The sequence below is a fragment of the Babylonia areolata genome, chromosome 4 (genome assembly GCF_041734735.1).
Source record: "Babylonia areolata isolate BAREFJ2019XMU chromosome 4, ASM4173473v1, whole genome shotgun sequence".
NCBI classification, from domain to species: Eukaryota; Metazoa; Mollusca; class Gastropoda; order Neogastropoda; family Buccinidae; genus Babylonia; species Babylonia areolata.
Window position 1 is genome coordinate 23,780,407 of NC_134879.1, and position 27,870 is coordinate 23,808,276.

The window sequence follows — 27,870 nt, forward strand, 5'->3', positions numbered from 1 at the left end:
TGTGTCACAGTGACTAATAAACTCACAGGGCCTAATGCTGAACTACACATTCCTCACCCTTCTGTGTCACAGTGACTTGTAACACACAGGGCCTGCTGCTGAACTGCACATTCCTAACCCTTCTGTGTCACAGGGACTAATAACCCACAGGGCCTACTGCTGAACTGCACACTCTTCACCCTTCTTGGTCACAGTGACCTGAAACTCACAAGGCTTACTGAACATTCCTTCCCTTTCTGTGTCACAGTGACCAGTAACTGCTGAACTGTGAATTCTTAACCCTTCTGGGTCACAGTGATTAACCCGTAAAGTGCGATGGGCCACGATCGTGGCTTTCCCGGTCAAGTGCGATGGGCCACGATCGTGGCTCTGTTTACGTTAGGTGTTAATCTGTTATGCCACTCCTCGCTAACATCCGGGGCTTGACCTCTATTTCAACACACTTAGTTGGAGAGTGTTGGGCTTCGTTATCGATCCACCTAAAGTTATTTTGAAGTCCGTTTTCACCACAAATATGAGTGAAACTGAGAGTGACCATGCTGAGGAGTTGAATGCAAGTGACACAAGCAACGAATCTTGGGCTGGAAATGACAGCGAAGCAAGTGAAGCTGGTAAGTTGATGACCTTTCGAACTTTGAAACCAGGCACAGTGCAAGCAATTGTGATGGATGATTTCATTTTTGGTGTCCGCCACAAAGGGGATGAGGGGTGGGAGTGGGGGAGGGGGTAAAACTGTGTGGTGGTTGTGTTTCTTATCAAAATAAAGCTAGCTGACTGGGATTTTTTAATTCTGGGCGTTCTGAATGTTGCAGAAATGAGTATCAATCACATATTTACATCCTAGATCTATTTATTGGCATATCTGTCTTGTTTTTCATGTGTTCAGGAGCATGTTGAATAGGTGGGCGTGGCACAGGTGGGTGTGTCTTGAACAAAGAAAGTTTTGCTACATATAACAGTGTCTAAAATGATGTGTAGGTTTCTTGTCTAGTTTATTTCAGTGGGGGAAAGCTCTGCTGATGTAGCTTTCTATACAAGGCTGATAGATCTAGGTTGAGCTTTTTATTATATTTTTGTTTTTACGATTTATAATTTTTGGTATTTGCCCCCCCCCAAATTTGAAACATTCATGAAATAAAATATGAAATGAACATAAAAGATAAGTAAAATAACCAGCAGTTCATTTCTCTGTTTGTTATTCAGACTCAGGCAGTAGTGATGCTGAAGACAGTGGTACTGAGGAGGAAGAGGGTGATGATGGTGCTGCACCAGTGCATGGCCTGTGGCTGCCTATCATCGGCGATGATGCTGGCCCTAATCCTATCCCCTTTACTGCTGTTCCTGGCCCCAAACATGCCCCTCCTCCTGATGCCAGACCCATTGAGTATGTGAACCTTTTCTTCACACCTGACCTCATTGACCACATGGTGGCAGAGACCAACAGATACGCTACCCAGTGGATTGCTGGTCACCAGCAACATCTCCAAAACAAACCACGATCCAGAGTACATAAGTGGATAGCACAGGATCCTACAACTAGTGAGGAGATCAGAGCCTTTTTAGGCATCATTTTGAACATGGGTTTGATTAAAAAACCCAATCTTGCACTTTACTGGGACTCAACCCATAAGAGCCAAGAAACACCATGGTTTATTGAACACTTCAGTCGGGACCGTTTTCAGCTTCTGCTGAAATTTCTGCACTTTGCTAACAATGAAGAGGTGCCAGGCCAACAGGACCCCAACTACAAAACCTATAAGGTTCAGTTTCTGATAAATCATTTCAATCAGAAATTTCTCCACCACTACCACCCAGAGATGGATATCTGTGTAGATGAGAGCATGATTGGGTACAAAGGAAGAACCCCTCATCTGCGCCGGTTCATGCCCAACAAAAGACATGCCCGGTTTGGGATCAAGCTTTGGTGCTTGTCAGATAGCACAAATGGCTATTTGTGCAAATTTGAAGTTTGCAAAGGACCCCACAACCCTGCAGATGCAGAAAATGTCCATGGTGCAACTTACGCTCTGGTCCTGCGCCTCATGCGGAATGCTGATCTTCTAAATAGAGGTCACCATCTGTGCTTGGACAACTACTTCTCCTCTCCAGTGTTGTTCCAGGACCTCTATACTCACAATACCACTGCCACAGGAACTGTGAGGACCCACAGAAGGGGCCTTCCCCGAGATGCTATCACAAGAAGGCTGAGAAACCATCAGGTGACAGAGAGGCGAAAAGGTGAGCTTTTGTGTGTGGCCTATCAAGATGGGAGGAGAAAACCTGTCCTGCTGTCAACACTTGCCACAGCTGGCTTCACTGAAGTGCAGAACAGAAGGGGAAACAGAATCCAGAAGCCCAATGTTGTTGACCTGTACAACAGAACAATGGGAGGTGTGGACCTTGGTGACGCCCAGCTATACATGTACCTGGCAGAGAGGCGGACCATGAAGTGGACCACAAAGGTTGCCTTTTCTTTGTTTGGCAGGGCAGTTCTCAACAGCTACCTGCTCTACAAAGCAAACACCAGTGACAACCCCAAGCTGTCTAGACACCTCTTCATGGTTTCTGTAGTTGAGAGTCTTGCTGGAGACTTCTACCCCCCTCGGAAGGTGGTGCGCCGACGACGCACAGCTGCAGAAATCCAAGCTGCCAGAGACAATCCCCAAGCCCTACAGGCCCCAGAACCTCAGGCAGGTCCTTCTCATCCTCTGGTGGGACATGAATTGGTCAAGCTGCCTGTGGGAAAGAAGAGAAACTGTGTGGCTGGTCATCCTACCCGTGTACGCTCTGGCTGGGAATGTCGTGGATGTGATGTGGGGCTCTGCCCAGAGTGTTTTGCTAACTACCACAAGAGGCCAAGGCACTAACTGTTTTCTGTGACTGAAAACAACATATTTTTCTTCAGTTTGGTGTATGTTATGTGTAATTTGACATTGTGATTGATGATTTCCACCTCTTCAAATGTGATGGCAGTGTTTTTGGATTACCTTTGTACAAATTTTCTTGGATATATTTGGAAGGATATCTCCAGCTACATTGGAGGTAAAGCTTTTTTATTGTTTTTATGAGATTCCTTAATGTTTCTAGTTTCCAAAAATGTATACTTTTACCTACCTGCAATTACTAAGAAATATACTAATGCCCTAAAACAGAGACAGGGTTGTTGCAGCTAATCGTAGTCCTATTTTAAGCGCATTTCCTTAAACTACATTATATTATAAGCAGCACTTTAAGGGTTAACAACTCACAGAGCACCAGCCGCCGTGGCGAAGTGGTTAGCGTCCCGGACTGATGGCTGGGAAGATGCAGGTTCAAATCCCAGTGGAGGTGGGTTTTCAGCCCTTGGCCGGCTCCTACCCAGAGTTGAGCATGCTGTGTGCTGTGAGCTTTAATGGGGAGACTGGGACCACACAGCCGAGTGTCATCCACTTCACGGATGTGTCTTTGGGTGTGTTGCTCTAACTACCTGACCAACACTGCAAGTGTCTGTATCTCTCGGGCCTGGTTGATGTTGTGATATCATTATGAAAGGAAGCATAGAGTACAGTCTTGTCACAAAGTCCCAATCCAAAACGGACTTCCAAAGCAACATTGTCATCATCATCGTTCTCCTCCTCCTTCATCATTACCAATATAGACCAAAATGTCCCAAAGTCTGTGGCCTTTCATGCCCTGCTGTCATGGTGACCTCAGTTTCGATACCCCTCCACTTCCGTGCTTGGGGTGAGTCCTGTCAATGCCTTCAGCGTCGGCAGATTCATGGGGGGCTGTTATGGAGGGACATGGCGGCAGTCTCCACTCTGGGAGGGACGCTCACTCAGTCTGGCTCCCCGTCGTCAGTATGGGGCTTAGTAGGTGGTGTCCTAAGTACGTTAAATCAGAACAGGCACCACTGAACACCAGTGAAGTGACTCAGCAGCAGTGCAGGGTCTCCTCTGGTGTGTGGCCTCCTGGCGACCTAACATCAATGGTTCCCTGCGGACTACCAACATTAGTAGTGTGACAGATGAACCTGGGTGTGGCTGTGTTTGGGGGACTCGGAAAAACAGTGCAGATGATGGGACAGCAAAAAAAAAACAAAAAAAAACAAAAAGCAAACAAAAAAAAAACCACCTCACAAAGCCTACTACTGAACTGCACCTTCTTCATAATAACCCACAGGGCCTACTGTTGGACTGCACACTTCTAACCCTTCTGTGTCACAGCGACTACTAACTCACAGGGCCTAATGCTGAACTGCACATTTTTCATTCTTCTGTGTCACAGTGACTTAACACACAGGGCCTAATATTGAACTGCACACTCCTATCCCTTCTGTGTCACAGTGACAAATAACTCAGGACCTACAGCTGAACTGCACGTTCCACACAATTCTGTGTCACGGTGACTACTAGCTCAAAGGGCCTACAGCTGAACTACTCGTTCCACACAATTCTGTGTCACGGTGACTACTAGCTCAAAGGGCCTACAGCTGAACTACTCGTTCCACACCATTCCGTGTCACGGTGACTAGTAGCTCAAAGGGCCTACAGCTGAACTGCACGTCCCACACCATTCTGTGTCACGGTGACTAGTAGCTCAAAGGGCCTACAGCTGAACTACACGTTCCACACCATTCTGTGTCACGGTGACTAGTAGCTCCAAGGGCCTACCGCTGAACTACACATTCCACACCATTCTGTGTCACGGTGACTAGTAGCTCAAAGGGCCTACCGCTGAACTACACGTTCCACACCATTCTGTGTCACGGTGACTAGTAGCTCAAAGGGCCTACAGCTGAACTACATGTTCCACACCATTCTGTGTCACGGGGACTAGTAGCTCCAAGGGCCTACCGCTGAACTACACATTCCACACCCTTCTGTGTCACAGCGACCAACAACTTTCTCTTGTTCAGGCAGCTATATTCATGTCAAATAACTTCCCCATCTAAGTCATGTTTTTCACAAGTTCCCTTTTATTTGTAACTGAAGACTTGTTTACATTTAATGTGTGTGTGACACAGTTTGAGAGTGAGAGTGAGTGAGTCAATTTCCACTGCATGTTGGCTTTATCTAATGTGAATATTTTTCCCTATCACTTTTCCCTATCACTTAAAACTCGTATCTACTCCCGTCACCCTTTCCTATCACATCAAAAGCAGCAAAAGTAGTGTCTGTTTACACGATGATTCCCATCTCTTTTTGGCCATGATTGTATACATATTTTTGCCTATAGATGCGGTATGAAGTTCCACTCACCTCTCAGCAGCTGCAGCAGTGCACGATACAGAGGTACATGGCGTGCCATGTCCAGGACAGAGTCATTGCGCAGGTAGGAGGAGATGGCCGGGATGAGGCAGGACTGACTCAGCAGGTCAGACACAATCTCCGGCAGAAGCCACTTCTCTGACGGGGGAGTGTAAGAGGAGCCAGATTCTTTGTCCTGGTCTTTGTCATCCACAGAGAAATCTTTGGGGATATGGCCCCCTGGGTTGATGTAGCTCCCTAGCACCTGAAGAGGTAAAAAAAAAAAAACAACCCCATCTCATCATTTCTGGTATGACATTCAAGTACACTGGCTAATACACACGCAAAAGAGACTTTCATTTTACTCCCCACAAATGGTGAATCACCTGGGGCATTAGCAATATTTTCAGAAACCAAAGACTAAAAATTACCTTCTGCTCTCTTGACAACATCAGAGACTATCTTAGATAATCTCATTTATTTTACCTGACACTGAAATGTACTGGACGACTTTTATATCCACATGACCATACGACCCAGATGAACACCAAGATAAATGCCCATCACAGTCCAGACAACCCAACAGCCATTCCTACACCTAACCAATTATAACCCCGGCATCTCCCACAGCAGTACCCCAAACCCCCAAGAGTGCACAGACTGATTACCTGCAGCAGACAAGCCACATGCTCCTCCTCACTGCGCTGTCGGAGCAAGGCCTGTTCAGCATCCCAGCTGGAGGTGGTGGACCCTGTACCAAAGCCGGTGCCCTTGGCCCAGTAGTGCTGAGTCTTCTCCTCATTCTGCGACATGCCTCCCTGGGTGGCTGCTGTCTGCATGGCCGTCAAGATCATCTGTGTCTGAAATGAAGGCTCCTTCATGAAAAATGTTAATATCAAGACCATAAAAATCATTGATCTTCATTTTTTTTTTTTTTTTTATTTTTTTTTTTCCAGCATCACATTCAGAATGTAGTCTGACGGGCACAACAGCTGAGTGGTTAAAGCATTGGACTTTCAAACTGAGGGTCCTGGGTTTGAATCTCAGTAACCGTGTCTGGTGGGTGAAGGGTGGAGATTTTTCCGATCTCCCAGGTCAACATATGTGCAGACCTGCTAGTGCGTAGACCCCCTTCGTGTGTATATGCATGCAGAAGATCAAATACGCACGTTAAAGATCCTCTGACCCATGTCAGCATTCGGTGGGTTATGGAAACAAGAGCATACCCAGCATGCACACCCCCGAAAACAAGTATGGCTGCCTATATGGTGGGGTAAAAACGGTCATACACATAAAAGCACACTCATGTACATACGAGTGAACATGGGAGTTGCAGCCCACAAACGAAGAAGAAGAATGTAATCAAACACAGCAAAAAAAACGCACACACAAAAAACACAGTGAAATTACAACTACACTTCACATCTACAAAGCAAAGAAAGATCATATTTGGATCAAACACTGTCCTAGCTGATTACTGCAGATCCAAGTGGAACTGGATGACAAATACACACAGTCTGCTTTACCAAATTCTCCAGTACAGAAGTACATACTGACAGACTCAAGGTCCACCACACTACTCCCAACACATCCAGTCAAACTTCACTGTCAAGTCTGCTGAATGTCACAACAGCTGGTTTAAAATATGACCTGAATAGAACCTGTTATAAAGGCAATCATTCTAAAATGACACAGTTTAGCATACAAATAAGGCAGCAACAGGTGCGCTGAGCCCCAACCTCTTGCTGGAAGCCCGACACAGGCACTCTGGGCCCATGGTGACTGAGCACTGACAGACAGGCCAGCACCAGGTGAAGGACACCAATGTCCAGGGCCATGCGCCGCAACAGCACACCATCGTCCGTCGTCAGAGGAGACGCATCAAACAGCGACTTGAGAACAGTGAAGGGAAGGGTAGGGAGGGAGCTGGCGATGGGTGATGTCAGAATGTGGCCTGTAAGCAAGACAAAGATGAACCAGGTGAAACACATTGTCCTTTGTTTACACTATCCACTGACTCTGATTCTGTGATCATACAAATCATCCATATACACTTGCACATGATTTCATGTTTGATCCCACCCATTCTTATATCCGCATGTGCATGCTCATATACATTAGTGCTTTCTCCGTATTTGTGACAAAAAAACAAAACAAAAACAAAAAACAGTATCGAAATCATTCTACAGCTGAGTCAAATGTCAATAAGCAAGAAACAGATTATCTCAAATGTACAAAAGGAACATGTGTGTGCCAGTTTATGCATGACCAAATCATGTAAATGATCCTTTTCCACAACTCACTAGTTCAAAACAAGGCAAAAGTTACTGATACTGAACTTCATCAACATGAAAATAATATCAGGTACATTCCAAACATTTTTTTATAATATCTCATAGAAAAAACTCCATTTCCCCACTCCATCTTAATAATGGAGCAAAATGATGACACTCTAGAGACTTGAATCAGAGAAAACTATTACCATAATGACGACACTCTAGAGACTTAATCAGAGAAAACTATTACCATAATGACAACACTCTAGAGACTTAATCAGAGAAAACTATTACCATTACTATCATTATGAGAGAACACATGGCCAGGTCAGAGCTCACAACTACCCAGTCCTATCCTGCTGTGCAGCACGGCACTCACCTCCGTCCCCATCATCAGTGACCCCAAGGACCAGCCTGAGGAGACACTGTGCCTTCTTCCTCTCCTTCAGCAGCACCTCAGCGTAGCCTGGCAGGCGCAGGAAGAGGCCAAAGGCGATGAGGGAATGGGGAGGGATGGTGGGCATGGCCCCTGCCACATGGCGAGCCGCGTGTGATGAGGTGGGGGCAGGTGACACTGGCTCCATGTAGGGCTGGACGGACAGGTAAGATTGACAGTGACAACCGTGCCAATCAGTACAATAACGAAGACTCTTATCATCACAAAATGCTCTGTATTGCCAAACATACATAAAATGCACACAATAATTCACCAGCACATGTGCATGAACACGGACACACACACACACACACACACAGAGTAAAATTCCATAAGCAAGGTTAGCAAGTTTTGATCCACCTTCTGAGGTGGGTTATTTTTTTTTTTTTAGAGAAGGTAAAGTTTCACAAGATGCTTAATTCCCTTGGATTTAGAGCAATGCACTGGTTGGCTTAACCAAATACAAAATAAAACAGAAAACTGAAATGAAACCAGACCATTCCAACAGCCTGCTGGCTAAAACATATTTACATTTTTTATCACTTTCTCAAACAAATGGTGCGATGTTTTGCCAATGATGGGAAGGTGTTATGGTGACAGAGACAGAAAGGGTTAAACTTTTGAAAATGATGTTTGTATGTCTGTTTTCAACAAAAAATGGTAAAATGAATAATAAATCAGTAAATACAAATACTTTCTCAATCAACAGATTCTTTTCAACAAAAGATAATGATAGGAAATTTTCTATCTAAAATTACATTTAAATAACATACTTACCGTGACCCAACTAGTGCAGACTCCGGCAGGGGTCTGACATTCCTGTCCTGTGCAAACTACTATCCGCCTATGCGGAGAAAACGAAACTACGGCCGATAACCTCCCGGAAGTAGGTAACCTCCCCTTTGTCCCGCTGGCTAGCGCCCTTTTTTGACGGCAATATGCCATCACCGGCGCAGCGAGCAGGGAGAACAGGAAGCGGGGAGGACGGGAGGGTCTTAAATTTGGGTCACGGTAAGTATGTTATTTAAGCGTAATTTTAGACAGAAAATTTCCTTTTAATTACACATACTTAACTGTGACCCAACTAGTGCAGAATAGCATGACAAGGTGGAGGGCTTGCCTGTTCTACTGTCTATGTGCTACGATGGCCTGTTGTGCAACTACCACAGAAGCGATGCCTCTTGAGCCATCATCCCGCAGGCGTGCGACATCTCTCAGGTAGAAGTCGATGAAGGTGGCAGGGTTTTTCCAGTAGGCAGCATCCATGATGTCTTGCCACTGCAGAGCCAACGCCTCTTGAGTCATCATCCCTAAAGCGACAGATGTCCCTCAAGTCGAATTCGATGAAGGTAGAGTGTACTGTGTCACCTAAGGATATTGGTGTGGGCAAAGAAGACAGAGGTCCGCAGCTGTATTGTGGGAGAGGTCTGTGGACCACAGCTGTGCTGATAAATGTAGCGCAAAGAAAATTGGGTCAGTGTGTTGAATCCACACTTTACTGAGAGCCCTTCGAATCAAAGGAGGGAAAGGAAACACGTACCCTTATAGGGTTGTCTCATTTGAGCGCAGTTGAGTGTCAATGCAAGAAGGTGCACATGTGGTTTGATCTGAGGATTCCACATCGGTTGTGGGCCAATAGTGGAAGTGATATATGTGTTTGAAGGAAACTGTGGCACGAGACAGAGGTAGGCCACCATGCTGGGCTTGCCTTAGGTGTGACAGCCAGATCTGTAGAGCTCCTCCATGCAAGCTGACAGGCGATGGGCACTCCCCCCGCCACTTTTTTGTCGTTGCCAAAAAATGACAGCACTGGTATGTTGCCTATGTATAGAAGGGCAGACATTTGGCAACAAAAGACTTGATGTCCCTGGTGTCTCTGGGACAGGGCTGTGTAATTGCCCAGGTAGGTACCATCACGAAGGGGCATATGGAAGGCTTTGTGGCTTCTCTACCTGAGTGTGGCATGTTGGAACAACCTGCAGAAAGTTGTCAGCAGTCAATGGCTGGGTTGGATCAGGCTGTGGAAGTGCACTTCATGTGCACGCAGGTCACTGAATCTCATTCTGTGGTGGAATTCCTAATGGAAGAGGGTTTCCATGGGGAAAATGTTTGCTGAAGGTTCTTTAGTGAGAAAGGGGACCGGACCCATGACAGGCCTCTGGCTGTGTGGTGCGCACTGAGTCTGGGATGGAGCAGGGCGGGGGCAGGGAGGTACGTGGCTCAAGATGTGTTGTACTGGCCATTCACATCAAATCACTGATCTGACATACGTTTTCAGTATGGCCAAGAGTAAAGTGAGAGCTGTATTATCAGTGGTTTCTTAATTGCAAAGGGAAATCATGTGCAGCTTAGTCTTTCATGAAGGACTATGTCTCTCAGACTAGAAGTCAAATTGCACTGGGACTTAGTGCTGTAGCCTTGGGCCTAACTAGCCTTTGGGATCCGTCCCAATGATGAGTCCTAAGGCCCTCTTGATCGACGGACTGGGGATGCAACTTGGGCAGAACACTCTCTACTATAAATTGTATAATCGAATTCCAGCCCGAATAGTCGGGACAGCAGTTGCCTCCTCTGCTGTTCTGATGGTGACTGTCGTACAAGACTGATTATCATATATTGTTCCTAGGAGGACACCAATCAGCATGGGTAAATCAGGAAACAGCTGCTGTGTGCTTGAGGGATGAAGGTGTCCACCATGCAGGTTATGTTGAAATGTAAGGAAGCCGGAAGCAGTTGACGGGGTCTTGTGGTGCAACCGTGTGTCTGAAAGACATGGTGCTTGCTTCCAAAGTGACAACAAAGTCATCCTCTGACAGGCCCTTGACTGAAGGCTGGGGCTCCATGATGGGATAGCCTGTCTAGGCTAGAAACCCCTGGAAGTGTCTCATTGGAAAGACAGTGCATGAAAAGGAATGCCCAGCAGTGGTTGTGTGTTGAGGCTGAAAGGATCAGGCAGGGAAGACCAAGTGCAGAAAGTGCTTTCAAACGCCAATTGTTCGACACGTTGATGCTGGATCTCTGTTCAAGCAAGGTGATGGGGCGAACTGATGTGCTTGAATGCGACATCTACCGTGCTGGTATGAGTGGGCAGAAAGGTACACCCCTGTGGTTAATGGACGGTTTGTTGTGCTTTATGAGACGCATCCATCCTCGTCAATATGCCTTTCTCCCAAGTGTAGAGGAAAACAATTATGACCCAGGCCTTCTGCTACTAGAGGAGTGGAAGAGATGAGCTTAGAGTGATTGTCTCCTGCTCAGTGGGCAGTTTTTGGGTCCGCTAAAACTTGGAAGGCAAAGATAGACACCCCTTCATGGGAAGGCTGGCTAGGATGTAGGGCCCGTGTGGAGCTGTTGTCACAACCACAGTGGTGCAAACCAAGGGTTGTTGTAGGCAAGGGGGGGAAGAAGGGATGCCTTACAAACTTGGAAGGGCACTAGCCAGCGGGACAAAGGGGAGGTTACCTACTTCCGGAAGGTTATCGGCCGTAGTTTCGTTTTCTCCGCATAGGTGGATAGTAGTTTGCACAGGACAGGAATGTCAGACCCCTGCCGGAGTCTGCACTAGTTGGGTCACGGTTAAGTATGTGTAATTAAACCAAATTTTAAACACATTTACTCATGATGCATTGAAAAAACAAAAAAAAACTATACAGATTTTTTCTAACAGAATCAATTCCTATTTCCCCCTTTTTTCCCCCTTTGTTTTGTATAAAGGAATCTATTCCATTAGAATCATAAACATATATAACATACGTATGTACAAACACATCATCTACTAGAAAATGACACATACAGACAATACAAAAAATTGAAAAAAATCATCATGCACATCAGTAAGGTCAGACCCAAGAACTATTTGATTTCAAACATATTTGTATCTGTCCATGCTGACAGTCTGGAGATTTTTCTTCTGCCTGCCTGGGTTCACCAATATCTGTTGGAGTGTCTGCTGTGTATTATCATCTATTAAATAAAAGAAAAATCAAAAACAAAAAAAAAATCAATGCAGTCTGTGTATCATCATCTATATAAAAAAAAAATTATTAAAAAAAAAAGAGAGAGAGAGAGAAAAAGAGAGAGGAAAAAATGGAGTCTGTGTTGTGCGGGTCTTTTTTCAGACCACTGTCAGCAGTTAAGTCAGCAATAACAGGCTGAATGTTGTTTGCTGGCTCTACATTGATCCCCTCAAACACAGCAAGGCCACGCCACTTCAGCCTCCACCCCTCTCCTCTTCCCCTTCTCTGACCCAGTACACTTTGTTTTTCTCAGTCCCCTCACGCTGCCTTGGCAGTGTGCTAAGAAAGTCACTCTCACTGTGTATTGCTGCTATTTCAGTTGCACCACTGTCAGTCATGTGGTCATCTGCTCTGTACAGCCTGCATCACTCGCTGTTCTTCTTCCCAGTCTCTTCACTGCTCCCTTTATTTTCTGTCCAATCATCCGATAACAGCTCATCACTGTCTTCTTCTTTGAGTTGACACTTCAATTCTTTCTGAACATCAGCTAAAGAAAGCAAGTTTGGTCGTTTTTGGTGCACCATGATCGCACAGATTAAAGCCAGGTGTCACCATTTTGCTGAGCAACGAGCAAGTCAAAGCACAGGCAGTAACCCAACCAAATCACTCTAATAAAGGACTACCTCATCACGTAGTTGAGGTTTCTAGCTATCAATAGAATATAGTAGATTCCCCAAGCTAAAGCTACCAGTACTTTTTGTCAAAAAACTCGATACAAACTAGGGAAAAGTCAGATTATTTCAGTGACAAGTTATCTCGTCATTGTGGCAGCGAAGCATACATGGTTGTGCTGACAAGTTATCTTGTCATATAGCCAGCTTTAAGGTTAAATACATGTAAGTAAACCCTCCAAAACATTACCACTACATAAGCACTCTTTGTCTGAACAACAACAAAAAAGATATGAACGAATGATAATAAGAATAAAATAAAATTACAAATACTTTTTCACAGTAACTGGATCTTTTAAACAAAAGATGACAATCAATAAAAATTTTCAATATACTTACTCATTACAGATGATAAAAAAACGAATGGTAGATAATATATATATATATATATATATATATGACCTTAACTGAGTTGAAACCCATACACAAAAATATAAAAAGGAAATTTTCTTCCTAAAATTACAGTCAAGTAACATACTTACCGTGACCCACTAGTAAAGACTCCGGCAGGGGTCTGATTCCTGTCCTGTGCAAACTACTACCCGCCTATGCGAAGAAAACAAAAGTAGCTACGGCCGATAACCTCCCAAAGTAGGTTACCTCCCCTGTGCATCTGTGACTAGCACCCTCTTTTTACGACAATTCACCGCAACCAGCGCAGTGTGCAGGGAGAATAGCTACCGGAAAAAGAGGGTGCAAGTCAGGGATGTACAGGGGAGGTAACCTACTTCAGGAGGTTATCGGCCGTAGCTACTTTCGTTTTCTCCACACAGGCGGGTAGTAGTTTGCACAGGACAGGAATCAGACCCCTGCCGGAGTCTGCACTAGTGGGTCACGGTTAAGTATGTGTAATTAAAACATTGATTATGTTAGAATTTTTTTTTTTTTTTTTAAAGATACACACACACACACATACACACACATATATATATATAATCTACCATTCTGTTTGGTTCCATTTCTCTATTATTAGTGGTTGTTGAGAAAATGACAATGTTAAAGTTTACCATGGACACACACGCACTCAGACAATAACTGGGTTATCAAACAGACTCACTTTATGTACACATGCAAGTAAAAAATTTTTTTTTTAAATCATTAGTGGTTGCTGAGAAAATGGTGACAGCCTAACATTGATACATATATACACACACAGAGACCATACAGGGGTTATTAAACAGACTCACTTTACAAATGTGAGTCCTTAAGAAAAGAAAAAAAAAGTACATCTACAAAAGCACTCACATTATTTATCGGTGGTGATGATGATGATGATTGCATGAGAGCACTCAAATCACTGAGCTGATTCATGTGATCATTCAGCTGATGTGATAAAGAAGCCAAGTCAGCACTCACATCATACAACTCATCAGAGGATTCCACTGTAACCCAGTCCTGACCCAGGTCAGGAATGTTGTTGTTGTCAGCAGTGGCAACATCAGCCGCCGTTCCCTGCCGGGTGATGTCTGGGTACAACAGGGGCAGGTGCTCAGCCAACAGGGCCAGACCACCAACGCTGGCAAACACCTGCAGGGCCGATGGGAAGGCAGGGGAAGCCAGCAGAACTTCATCTGGAATGTCTTCGGGATCATCTCCCCACTCATCAATCCCACCAAAGGCACCTGAAAACGAACATCAACAAGCTTCATACTATTCAATCAATATCTATAAAGTATTAATATAACTTGGACTGTTATACTTAGCATAAAGTTTACATGAGCAAACTCTCAAAGATGAATAAATCATAAAATTGCACTGTAATGCTTGCAGCCTATTCTGGATATGTTCCCACTACTGAAAAACACTGCCAAACAGAATTGAAGAATTGCTTGCCTTAGCTCTTCTTGACAAAGACAGAGGCAAATATTGACAGAGACAAATCCTGACAAAAAGCTACAAACCCTGACAAACAACCTGTCTGGAACCCTAAACCAGCCAGATGAACCTGATGAGCATGGCCACTGACCTTGAGCAGCTGGCATGGAAGGGGCAGGAACAGTGGTGTGGGTGCTGAGGGTGATGGTGAAGGGCAGGCAGGTGGTGCCAGGGGACAGGCCTCGCTGAAGAAGGATCTGGATCAGCTGGGAGAAAGTCAGGTCACCAGGCAAAGCTTTGTCTGCACAAGCAAACATACACATGTTACCCAGATATCAAATATTTTTCTTTCTTTTTTTTATCAACAAAACCAAGATTCATTACAGAACACAACTTGCGCCAGCCTTTTTTCCATTTCACAGCGACATTCATGACCATTCTGAAAAGAAAACTAATCATGGCATTCCTTACTTTTCATTAAAGCATGTTGTAGATGCAGCGTGCAGTGAGGAAATTTGAGATTGGACAGCCCGGTGTCTGAAGGGCGATGACCTCTCCGCGTTGGAGGTCGAGGAGGAAGTCCTGTCTTTGAAGGCGATGGGCTTTTCTCTCTCTTCTCCTTGGCCAACACACCTGAAAAAGCAACTGATCACATGCATATTGTCTTTCTGTTCTTTATACTTCTGCTTTCTCTTTGAAAAATTATCGTTACATCCCTCTTCTTCTTCATTAGTGGGCTTCAACTCCCACGTTCATTGTCATTACCAAAACAGTAACTGATTGAGAATGTTTTGCACAGTGATAATAAAAATCAAATAATGACATCCATTGCTTAGTACACCTGATTTGTAAATGAATTCAGCTTTTGCCTGGTACCTGAACTCTTCATTTTCATTCTATCCATACACGCAAATACCAAGCTTTTTTCTTAAGTGCATGCCAGCGTGCACATATTTATGTGTACATGCGAGTGTGTGTGTGTGTGTATGTATAGGTATTTGTGTGTGTTATGTATGTGTGTATGTGTATACATCCATCCATCTCCTCCCACTGCATTCCCACACATACATAACTACACAAATATAATCACACAACAAACCTGCTGCATTGATATACTCCATGACTTCAATGCTGACATCTCCACTTTGCTTTGCCAGCTCCTCAGCACGTTTACGATCTTCACGGTTCTCAAATAAACTGCTTGCCACCATGGCCGCTGCAGTAGGATCTACACAGATCATTGGAGAAAATCTCTAAATACCAAAGTGTTCCTGAATAAGTGTTGTACTGAGTTCATGAAGATACTTTATTATCCTCCTAAATTCATGTTATGCTGTAACAGTGACCTTTGAAACTGATTTTCAACAGAAGTTCTTACTGTTACCATTACCTATCACTGAATCAAGACTGACGAAATCTTGATAAAGAACTGACGCTCCCTTACACAAACTTATATCAAGAACTGAAGCTCCCTCACGCAAACTAACATTTTCTCTTGTGTCGTATGAACCTGACTTGACACCAGACCTTGAAATTCAGACATGTTCATGCTCTCACATCAAAACCAGAGTACCAAGACCAGAGAAAAGAGAGCAGATCAGTCAAGAATAATTAAGAATATAACTTGAAAAATCTTATCAACTGACAACTTTGGTTCATCAACCAATCACTTCAGCTAAAAAACACAACTAAGGAAAATAACAATACATTTTTTTTATTACAGCAGAAATATCTGTAACTCCCAAGACACCTGAATCTCAACTGGTAGCATAAAACCAAGCAACATAATTTCAAGCAAGGATGCATAAAAGAAAACTATTCAATTTAAATAGCACAATCAAAGTCAGATTCAACTCATACCGCATGAACAAGAAACTCTGGAAGGAAGAGAAAAAAGTAGCAAACAACATGAGCATCACCTAGACACAATACACTTCTCCATCAGGTTACCTCAGTAAACACAAGTCCTGAAACCTTTCCCAGATGCTCACCTCCAAACTTGGTGAGGACTTCGGAGCATGGACTATTGATGTTGACAGTGATGGAGCAGCTCCCTCGCCCAGCTCCAAAGCGAGGGTGACAGATCCGGCAGCCACAACTCTTCTCCCCGTTGCCGGTCATGCTGCTGATGTTGAGGCGGCAGTAGAACTCAGGCGAGGCCTGCAGAGCCACCATCACCTTCTCATCCTCCAGCAGCACTTGCAGCAACATGCGGCGTGTGAAGCCAGACAGCGGCACAGTGCCCAGCAACAACCCTGCAGGCAAAAATCATGTGTGCCTCCACTAATTGCAATGAACACCTAACCTGGGACTTGGACACTATTTGTCTGTGCCACAGCAGTGAGTATGAATGCTGTTGTCTTTTTCACACTGCAAACATAATTTTGACAAAAAGTATATCACATCTAAACATCCTAACCCTAAGCGTGTCAAGAAAAAAATTTTAATGTGTGTGAACACCCACATCAGAGAAAAACTTGCACACACATGTTCACATTTAAAGAAACAAGCCTGCAATCACACAAAGATGCTCACATTCTGAAACATCACACATACCCACCCATCCACATGTATACCCTCCTTCCCTAAGAGAGATGCAGTACAAAAAAGCTATTTGTCCAATTTATTAATTCCTTTCTCACAATGACCAGGTGCCAGTTGCATTGCTTGGTTCTAAGTGTTTGACAGTTACACATGACTAAATGCCTACGTTGACCAAACTACGCTATTGGTCAGTTCCATACTACACAGAGTTCGTAACGGGTTACAACCATACTAGGCTCTTCCATCCGAGCAATGCAACTGGCTCCAGGAGAAGACATGTGGCTATTTCAACTGTCACAAAGATGGGAAAGACCACAATACCTGCTCGTGACGCTCCCTGCTCCCTGATGACATCACAAAGAACCTTGGCAAAGAACAGCTGGTTGACAGAATGGCAGGCTATCACCTGAGTGAAGAAGTGAATAGCCTTGGACTCTATCAGGTATCGCTCTTCAGCATTCATCACCTGAACAAAGAAATTTACATCTCATTCGTCTTGTCACTGTATGCCGGAGAACATGCCAACATACCTTCACTGAATACTAACGCACGTAGCTACTTTCGTTTTCTCCGCATAGACGGATAGTAGTTTGCACAGGACAGGAATCATACCCCTGCCCGAGTCTGCACTGGTGGGTCACGGTAAAGTATGTATAGTTAAAAGGAAATTTTCTATCTAAAATTACATTTAAATAACATACTTACCGTGACCCAACTAGTGCAGACTCCGGCAGGGGTCTGACATTCCTGTCCTGTGCAAACTACTATCCGCCTATGCGGAGAAAATGAGAGAACTACGGCCGATAACCTCCCAGAAGTAGGTAACGTCCCCTTTGTCCCCCTGGCTAGCGCCCTCTTTTTCCGGCAGCCATCTCGACACCTGTTCCTGTGCACTTCATACGGCTAAGTTTTTCGCATTTTCTATCTATCGATTCTTTGGCGTTTCTGTTTTGTGTCCAATTATGTCTTCAAACAGGTCGCACAATTATGTAGCTCGATTGGGAGATCAGGCTAAAATTAAGGCACGATCGCAATCGATTCGTGATCAGTCTGGGCCCTCTACCTCTGGCTCTCTCAGCAACGCCAACCCCACGCCACCTCCACTTCCTCCGCTACCTCCGGTCAACTCCAGACCCCCACTACCCCCTACGCCTCCTCCGGCGACTTCTACAGGTTCGTTACCCAATGCACAGGTCAGTGGTACCATTCATATTTCCAATTTCGATCCGCGATCGGACTCGACGCGATCCGCGATTTCTCGGCTCTGCCAGTCGGCAGTACCCGAGTCGACCTCCTCTATCCCCTTCCCCATGCCCACAGTCTCAACAAGGGATTACAGCACAAACCCTTTGGGGAAACAACACCATACACTTGATCTGGATCCGCACGCTAAACTAAGATTTCCACAAAAAAGTGCACTAATGCAAGTATATATGCCAGTGTGTGCATCCAAATGCATGCATATTCAAGAGAATGTATGAATGTTTGTAGTTGTGTAACCGACAGCAATACATTTTTCAGAAATATGTTTCCAAAACTCTGAAACCAAGAGCAGTTTAACATGAGTGAGGTAAAATAACAGATCACTCATACAGCCCCCCAAACATCTCTCACAACCCCCAGACCCCTGCTCACTTTGCTCTGGAGAGGCCCAGCCATGCTGGTGAGCATAGGCCGCTGGGTGGAGGTGTTGCAGAGCATGGTGAGGAGGGCAGGCCAGAAGACGTTGCCCTCAGCATCCCCCAGCCAGTCCTTGATGGTGGGCTCACAGCACAGCTCAGCAAAGAATGACAGGATGGAGGCCACCAGATCCGCTGTCAGACCACTGCTATCTGGTTCTGTGCAACACAAAAGAGGTCAACAGTTGTTCAGACCAGTGTAAAGTTACTACATATTCTCACCTAGTTCCAGCCAGCCAAACCCAATATCAAAAATCTTTTTATAATTTTTATGACGTGAAACTGGAATATGTTACTTCTGAATGTTATTTTTCCTTCACTTTTTATGATGTGAAACTGGAATGTGTTCCTTCTGATTATATTCACTTTCCTTATGATGACTAACCTTTCAGAATTTTTAATTTGGTATCAGCAAAACCCACAGATCCTCCCATTCCTTCTCCTTCATTCCCCCCAACTTTCTCATTGTCTAATCCTCTGAACAGACCAATCAAAACACATGTCTCAGAAACAACAAAGAGAGCTTTAGGGAAAACAATATAACCAGAAGACAGAAAGAAAAAGATGCACAAAAAAGAGGCAACAGAAAAAGAGGGAATTTTGAGATGGCAGGAAAACCATTTATAACTGAAACAATGCCCTAACATCTCCATGGGAACCACCTTGAGGCCATTCACATTTCTTTATATATACCACCAATTGCATTAAGAATCAGATCACTACAAACAGTACAACAATGCGTCATCCCAATTACCAGCATCAGGCCACTCTCCCCTCCTGGGCCCGTTGTCTGGAGTAGGTGGCTGCTGTTGCTGCTGCTGCTGTTGCAACCTTTCAGCATCACTGACCAGGTTACGCTCCACTATGAGTGTGATCTGACGACTGCAGTACTCAGCCAATGCCTGGGCCAGCACTGTAGGAAGACCTGACTCCAGAAGCTGTGCCACAGAGGCCGGAGAGCGACACACCACAGCAATGCTTTCAAGTTGTCCGCTGTCCAGGGCCATGCTGCCCAAAGCCTGAAAAAGAAATCACAAAAAATGCACAACTACTGGAACAAAAAACATGACCTCTTTAAATCCAGAAACTGAGAAATGATAAAGACTGATCACATCAACCTCTTCTGAACTTACAGCAAAATAATAAACAGAAGTATCCAAAAAGGGTAATGATACTTGTAAACTTTGACTTATGCAAACATAATGGAAAACAAAAAAGTAAAGAAATGAATTCGCTGACCCATGATATGCTGATGACAGACAACCCGTCAACAGCACCATCCCAATCCACCTGGACCTATTTCAAATGCAACAAGGACAAACACTACTGAAAACAACAAATGGTACAGTGTATGACCATGATTCCTGCAGCATTCTGTCATCGTGTGAAGAGCAACAAATGGAAACAGTATGAGATGAAGACTCCTGCAGCATTCTATCATCATACCCACTGCCAATTTCATTTCATTCATGATATGAACAGCTGACCTGTTGTGAGTGGCTGAAGCGGGTGGCTTCCTTTGAGTCATCAGTCATTGTTCCTGGCTGTTCTTCTGAACGATGGGGCTGACGACTGGCCTCCTTGGAATCGTCTGTCAGGAAACCAGGCCCTTCCGCAACCTGTTCAAATTCAGTTTCAGATCAATGTTAGATTAACCACTTAAAATCACACATGCACACAAAACAAAAGGCACATATAAGTGCATTGCAATTTTCTGTTTCGAAGATATCACTTTATAGATGGCATCTAAGGGCCCAAATAAAAGATGGGGAAAAATATCAAGGCCAGGCATACAAATTTTATAAACCAACTGCTGCATTCATGTACATGCAAACATACACACTAAAAACAGCTTTCTGCTTTTTAGCTTCATGCTCTCATGAAGTATCTATTTCTGGCATTCCAGCAGTATTGGGTGAGTTAAAACCAATGATCCAATTCAAAGCCAGTAGATGCATGACTGGGAGCCTACCTGCTGTTGTGCAGTGTCCTTGCTGTCATCAGTGGCCACCTGGGACAGGTCAGGGCCCAGGAAGCCAGTCCACTGCAACAGCTGGTGGAAGTAGGGAGGATGGACGTGACAGGCAGCACACAACACATGGTTCACTGCCTTCTTCAGCAGACAGTTCCCTGTCAGACTCCTTGACCACTCGTACAAATGCCTGCAGGCACCACACAAAACATGTCAATCATCCAACTCAAAATGCACAACAAAGATTCTTACATTTTAGGTGCCTCATAAAACTGATGAATAAATGAATGAGGAGGAGGAGCAGCATGGTTAAGATGCTTATCTGCCAATACAGTATCTGAGAGGGTCTGGGTTCAATTCCCGCTCTCGCCCTTTCTCCCAAGATGGACTGGAAAATCAAACTGAGTATCTTGTCATTCAGATGGACGATAAACCGAGGTCCTATGTGCAGCACACACTTGGTGCCCTGCAAAACAACCCCTGGCAACAAAAGTTATGTCCTCTGGCAAAATTCTGCAGATGAAATCCACTGATAGGTACACAAACATGCACTCAAAGCCTGAATAGTGTGTCTGGTTATGCTGCTGCCAGGTATCTGCCTAACAGATGTGGTGCAGCGCATATGGGTATGTTCAAATACAGAGATACCACCTTGAGAAACTGAAACCGAATGAGGATTTTCATAAATTTTGAAATATAAATATCTGTACAAAATTGAATCACATGCTCAATCATGTCAATGATCAAAATAAAGCTACAATAAATCATAAATGCAAAGTTTTCTTTAGTTTCAAAAGCATCGTTTTCAACACCAAAACCACCAAATCAACAAAACAGTTGACCAAAACTCTATTTCAACCTTCAAACTACAAGACAGACTCAACAGACCACCAATGTTGGCCACAACCTACACCAACTTACTTGACAAGGTCTGGGGTGAGAAGGGCGGGCAGATTATAGTCCACAGAATGTTCATGACTGTACCACAGTACAGCCGCCACACAGTGCACATGTTCTGCAGCCGGGCTTGCCGAAAGCCTGGACACCATCTCAGAGCTGCCCATGCGATGATCCCTGCTGGAAGAAGTGCGACAGAGATGGGCCTGGGCACTGTCAGCAAGCCAGTGCAGCAAAGCATGCACACGATTCCTGGTGCCAGAGTCCTGGGTAATCCCCAACTGGTACAGGATCTCCACAGTGAAGGGACTGGCCACTCCATTCACACGACCAAGATATACATGGCCTCCACCTGCAACAGGTCATCCATCACAAATAGTCATTGTAAAATGTCTGTGACAACATGTTTAGATAAACATTTATAAAGGCTGGGTTACACTGATTCTAAAGTTAACTTCTGGTTACTTTTTATGTCACTGACATCTTCGAAGACCCATGAAAATATATCACCAAAATCTTAATCTTTTCTGCCTTCCACTTCATTTTGATAAGCATCCTCCATGGTAAATCTCTCTTCTAAATCCATCACACAACAGCATACCATTCTGAAGAAGAATGAACTAATTTCTCAATACAGAGACGTAAGAGCAGACCAACAATGAACACTGACCTCTATCTCTACACTGGGCAGGGTTCCTCAGGATGTTGTTGATGAGGGCCAGTCCCAAGTCCACAGAGCTCAGCCCCAAGCACAGCAGTACTGATTCAATCTTGGCAGCATACAGGGAGGCAGGCGGGGAGACAAGGAGGGAGGTGGCTGTGTTGAGCAGGTTGCGGGTAGGGGCGGCGGCACAGGCCACTTCTTGCTGAACCTCTTTGTGAGCCAGCAGGCAGTGGTGCAGCAGTCGCAGCCAGCCCATACTGCACACATGACATCACAGTCCTCAAATGATGGGCCTGTCAGGCTTACCAGGCACATCACTGTCCTACCACAGTCCTCAGGCTCTTTTCTTTCTTTCTTTTGCATTCGACAGCTACGCAGTCAGGGTCGAAGTCCAAGGGATGCCACAAACTCGGACGTCCAGCGAAGATCGGCTACCGTCCCCCAGAGCCTGGTGTTGAGGTCAGCACCCCCAGGCCAGGACTGCTGCTGCATCTTCTCATACAGGGGGCAGTCTTGGAGAATATGGGATGGGGTCTGGTCAGCCTGGCCGCAATCACATAGGGATGTGGCTGCCACTCCAATCCTCTTCAGGTGTGCTTGGAGGCTGCAGTGTCCTGTGCGAAGGCGGTAGAGGGTAGTCTGGTGTCTCCTCTCCAGTGTCCTGATGGGATCCTGGTGTGCCTGGTAGCCTCTGTTCAGGGTGATCCAGCCTCTTCGGAATCTGCTGCGGAGGAGAGTTTTTGCTTCCTGATACGTGGCAGGAACGGTTGGCTGTGTGAGCTGGCTTCCTTCCTTAGCAAGGTGGTCTGCACGCTCGTTGCCTGGGAGGCCTACATGTGCAGGCACCCACTGGAGGGTCGTTGTGGCTGTTTGGGTAAGGGTTGCGAGGGAGGCCTTAAGGGACTGGATCAGTGGACCAGGATCAGGGAAGTCAAGGGCCTGGAGTGTGGACATGGAGTCATTGAAGATGGAGATTCTGCCAAGGGGCTTTCCACAGGAGGAGAGGAATTCTGCTGCTGTTTTAATGGCCAGGACTTCAGCTCTGAAATTGGAACAGAGCTTTCCTCCAGGGAGTGCGATGCTGCTGTGCTCTCCATCGGGAAATCTGATGTAGACACCACTGCCTCCGTTGTGTGTGGCTTCCTCCACTGATCCATCCGTGTATACATGGGTCCAGGAGCTGGCTGGGTAGGACTCCTCTATCACGGCCAGAGTCAGGATTTTGAGAGTAGCTGGTTGCTGGTCTTTGGTGGTGATGCCAGGAACTCTGAGGCTGATGGTGGCCTCTAGCTCTTGGTTGAGCCTCCAGTCAGGCAAGGCAAGGTCAGTGCAAGACTCCCCTTTTGCCGCCAGAACATCGCTGTGCTGTGCTCTGAGTGCTTTATACTGGTGGTTGAGGCTCTGACATTTGAGACGGTTCTTGGTGGGCTGCTCCAGTCTGTGGTGTAGGTGGTGTGAGGGCAATCTTCTGAGCTTCTCTGCCTGCATCAGGACTTTCAGGTCGCGTCTTCTCTCCAGGGGCTCGATGTTAGCAGTTTTCTCCATGTCATGGATCGGCGTGGACCTCATGGCTCCAAGTATGAGGCGTAGTCCCATATTTTGGACTTTGTCGAGCTGGCTCTTGTTGGTCTTGGAGGCTGTGCCCCATGAGGTTGAGGCGTACTCCATGGTGGGTCTGACCGCTCCCATGTAGACCCTGGCGAGAAGCCTGCTGTCTGCTCCCCAAGTCATCCCGGCCAGCTTCTTCAGCAGGGCTAGCTTGCGGATGCCTCTCCTCTCCATCTCCTCAATCTGGGGCCTCCAGGTCAGGCGGGTGTCCAACTTGACACCAAGGAATGTTGGTATATCCGTCTGGAGCAAGACCTGTCCCTGGAGCTTCAGCTTGACTTGCTCGTTGGCGGTGGAGAGAGAGAAGAAGTCCTCAGGCAATGTCCCAGTCAAACTGTCATTCAAGGTCCCCGTCACACAAGTTCATATCACAACTGTCAAACAAGATCTCATTCCTTACACCATGTCCAATCATTTGAATCATTTGATTCAATCCAATGTCTCACTCTAGAGTGAAATATACCCTAAAAAAATTACCACACGATGACTGTCCCTTTGGATACACACACACAAATAAAGAGAAAATCAGCACAGAATTATTCCCATTTCAATTCACAAAGCTGACAGCAGATCTGCCAACACATACTGGTTTTCAAGCAATACTCTCATTTCATAAGATATATTTCCATTACCAGACACTTCATTGAATAAGCTTGTATGATGTTTCCCAAAATTTTCTGAGAAAACCTGACATTGGTGAATGTTGATGAGTACCAAAGCCCCTACCTGCATCGCGTCATGGTGTCCTCACAGGGCAGGTAGCTGGACGGGGTGTCCGTCACCTCCCCGAACGCCCGTTGACCCCGAAGGCACACCTGCTGCAGGCCGATGGTCATGGAGTCACGGGGACGGTGCAGACGCAGGGTGACAGCCGTCACCACTTCAGGACGCACCAGCTGCAGTTTGATGACGGCCAGACTGCTGGTCACCAGAGGAGGGGAGGTGGGCACCACACTCTGCCCATCATGGCTGATCTCCAGGGACACAAAGGAAGGGCAGGCTGCACGCAAACCCGTTGTCCCTATATACACTTCAGAGTCTGGGTTTTCTGATATTTGGGACTTTTCACCCTAACAAAAATGATTTACCATAAAGAAAAGAAATGGTCTAGGAAATAGTGATGGGTAGCAATAAATGGGGGGGGGGGGGGGATGTAAAAACTTACTTGTAAGAGCTCCGTTGTGTGGTTTGATCTGGACCTGCCTCAGCAGGACAGCAAAGGGCAATGTGATGACCAGCTCCACCCAGGGTTCATCTGGGTAGAAGTGGTAGTTCCAAGCAGCTGTTCTGGCACGGCGATGAGGAGCGGAGGTCTGGATCAAGGTGTCTGCTGGGCTGGCTGTGGGACTGGTGGACATGATGGTGCCTGGTGGTAACACACACAACACACAATGCCATGAAAATAACATCATCATACTGCCATCACACAGAAATAAAGCACAGTATCATGCCTGATCATTTTATTATACTGGCATGACTTTGGAAGCAGAAACGACAAACAATACCATAAAGCCAATGCTATCATACTGCCATCACACAGAAATGAAGAATATAATGTGTGATCATTCTATTATACTGGCCTGACTTCAGTTGCTGTCATAATACTTATGTAGCCTGCAAATCCATAAACCAAGGTATCAAGCAGGTGAGAACTGCACAAACCAAAACGATAACTCCATTTAAAGTGCAAATATAAGGCAAATGACAGTGAAGTCATGATTCTGTGATGGAAAAAACGCTTTCTACAAATGGTAAACACAAGTTAAACAATTCTGTTGCTACACAGAAAAAGGCTACAAAGAGACAGTCCAAAATAATATTTTAACAATTTTACCCACCATTATAATTGTCAAATTTCCTTTCAGAAATGAGTTAAATATCTTAGTTGACTGGTAGATTTCATCTTGCAAATACTGAAAGTGAAAATCCAAACAGAAACTGCACATTAGAATTGAAAAAAATAAAGAAATAAATGATATAAAAAAAATTAACTGCATGAGTGCTTTCCTGTTTTGACAGTGAGTACAGTATCATCTGGGTTCCCAACGCATTAGTATCATTACAGCATTGCAGAATGTTTTCTTACCAAGTGGAGCAAAGTTGAACAATCCCTCCACATTGTCAGAATCAGCCGCTTTGGCTTTCTCTTCAGCAGCAGCAGCGGCTGTGCTGGTCATGTTCTGCATGATGGTGGAGATCATGCTGGGCCCAACAGAGATGAACTGACGACTGGACCGTACCAGGCTGTTGCACACCACCTCAACCCCACCTGGAAGGACAACACAGTAAAGGTGCTGTCATTTATAGACAGATGTCTTCAACTTGATACTGGATGAGAGGAGGTTGTGCAAACTCAGGCAAGGAAAATATGATAAATGGGGATGAGGAATGGAAAGAGAGAAGATCTGAGGGGGGTGGGGGCAGGTGAAGGAGTAAGGAAGAGGGGGACAAAGGGGGAGAGGGGGGTAATTTGGAGGGGATGTGGGGAAGAGAACACAGATAATGATAACCTATTCAAAATAAGGCCACAAAACAAATGATGAGGTGATTCACCAAATGAAAACGTACTGAACACATCACACTTACACATGCATAAACTCTTAACAGTAATATTCAGATTTTTCTTACAGCAAAATGCTCCTTTTTCTAGGACTTGTATAGTATAAATGAGCAGCTTTAATCAAATCTGGCAAAACCTCATAGGAATATCAACGCTGACCAACACCTAAAGTGCGCAAATTTTGTTACTGTTATGCATTTTAACAGTGGCAGATACAGTCTTGGTGGAGAATATAAACAAGAGGAAGAAAGGCCACTTTCATCTATTTCATACCAGTAGCACTCAGATTATTGGTCTCTTCTTGAAATGAGACAACAATGCAAAGATAAATGACATTATGTACCTAGCTGGACAAAGTGTCGTATAGCTGCAGGTGAGTCCAGCACTCGCAGCAGGAACTTGAGCAAAGGCTCCGACAAGCGGCAGAGACCACTGGAGTCCAGCTGGGGGTAGTTGCCTGACAGGTACTGGAACAAGCTCTCTGTGACCGTGTTGGGGTTACTGGCCCGCATCAGCAGGGTGCACAAGATCTGGTAGATGCCATCCCCCACAGAGAGAGGGTCAGCCATGTTCAAGTTGTTGTTGGTGTTGCTGGCAGAAGAGGAGCTGGACGAGGAGGAGGTGGTGGTGGTGCTGGGGGCAGATGCTAAGATGAGCGCCATCTTGTTGCTGCTGCAGAAGCTTAGTGCTTGCACCAAGCTCTGCATCACCAGAGGGTTGCCCAGTATAATGTCGGCGATATAGCGTTCTCCTCCCTCCCTCAACTCACCCACAGTGCTGTGTTCCGGTGTCCCAATGGCCGTGTCTCTGGCACAAGCGGCACTGCTTGGGCCTGTGCTGGCACCAGTGCTGTTACTCCGCTGGCGCTTCTCATCGTCAGACATGGGTGACACAGATGCTATTGACGAGGAGAAAGCCCAGTTCAACTTGGCAGCATCTGACATCCCTTCCTGCAGTTCCACCTGATCCAAGCTGACACAGCTGTCATTCAGACTGGAGGCAGAAGTGCCCCGCGGTGCTGCAGTCCCTGGGAGGGGTACCTGGATCAGTTTGTTCACCAGGCGAAGCAAGAAACACATCAGCTGGTCCCTGCTGGCTTCACCCCCTGCCCCCCGTGATTCACCTCCACGAAGCAGAGAGGCAAACAGTCCACTGAAACAAGACCGAGCACTGATGGAGGCATCGTGGGAGGCTGAGCAGTTGACAGGGTCTTGACACAGAATGTGCTGGTGGACCAGGGTGGAGATGGCTGCCACTACAGAAATGGCGTTGCTCAGGTCCACAGTGTCAAAGGGAGCACCAGACACCACCTCCACAAACTTGCACTGGGCATCTAGTGGGCCACAGCATGAAGATATGGCACCCCTGGCAACAGTTAAAACTACTGTTTATCATCTGGTCAAATAATCACAATGATAGATTAACTGTTGTAATCATTTTCCAAGTACAGGTTTCAAAAACAAATTATTTCAAAAAATTTAAATGCTTATTTTCTGGAAATGAT

At 45.5% G+C, this 27,870-nt stretch overlaps 1 protein-coding gene across 1 annotated transcript in view; it reads right to left on the reverse strand.

Annotated features, from left to right (window-relative positions):
* LOC143280967 (dual E2 ubiquitin-conjugating enzyme/E3 ubiquitin-protein ligase BIRC6-like) overlaps positions 1–27,870 on the reverse strand; it is an 84,532-nt gene that overhangs the window by 9,180 nt on the left and 47,482 nt on the right. Inside the window, exons 38-57 of the mRNA XM_076585809.1 lie at positions 26,710–27,731; positions 25,893–26,075; positions 24,972–25,172; positions 24,533–24,806; positions 22,205–22,455; positions 21,559–21,886; positions 20,638–20,827; positions 20,153–20,284; positions 19,420–19,684; positions 18,622–18,824; positions 17,308–17,452; positions 16,434–16,697; positions 15,542–15,670; positions 14,914–15,075; positions 14,594–14,743; positions 13,984–14,249; positions 7,884–8,094; positions 6,968–7,182; positions 5,897–6,088; positions 5,241–5,493 (exon numbers count right to left, since the gene is read on the reverse strand). Coding sequence (XP_076441924.1) covers positions 5,241–5,493; positions 5,897–6,088; positions 6,968–7,182; positions 7,884–8,094; positions 13,984–14,249; positions 14,594–14,743; positions 14,914–15,075; positions 15,542–15,670; positions 16,434–16,697; positions 17,308–17,452; positions 18,622–18,824; positions 19,420–19,684; positions 20,153–20,284; positions 20,638–20,827; positions 21,559–21,886; positions 22,205–22,455; positions 24,533–24,806; positions 24,972–25,172; positions 25,893–26,075; positions 26,710–27,731 — 5,036 coding nt within the window. The remainder of the gene's footprint in view (positions 1–5,240; positions 5,494–5,896; positions 6,089–6,967; positions 7,183–7,883; positions 8,095–13,983; positions 14,250–14,593; positions 14,744–14,913; positions 15,076–15,541; positions 15,671–16,433; positions 16,698–17,307; positions 17,453–18,621; positions 18,825–19,419; positions 19,685–20,152; positions 20,285–20,637; positions 20,828–21,558; positions 21,887–22,204; positions 22,456–24,532; positions 24,807–24,971; positions 25,173–25,892; positions 26,076–26,709; positions 27,732–27,870) is intronic.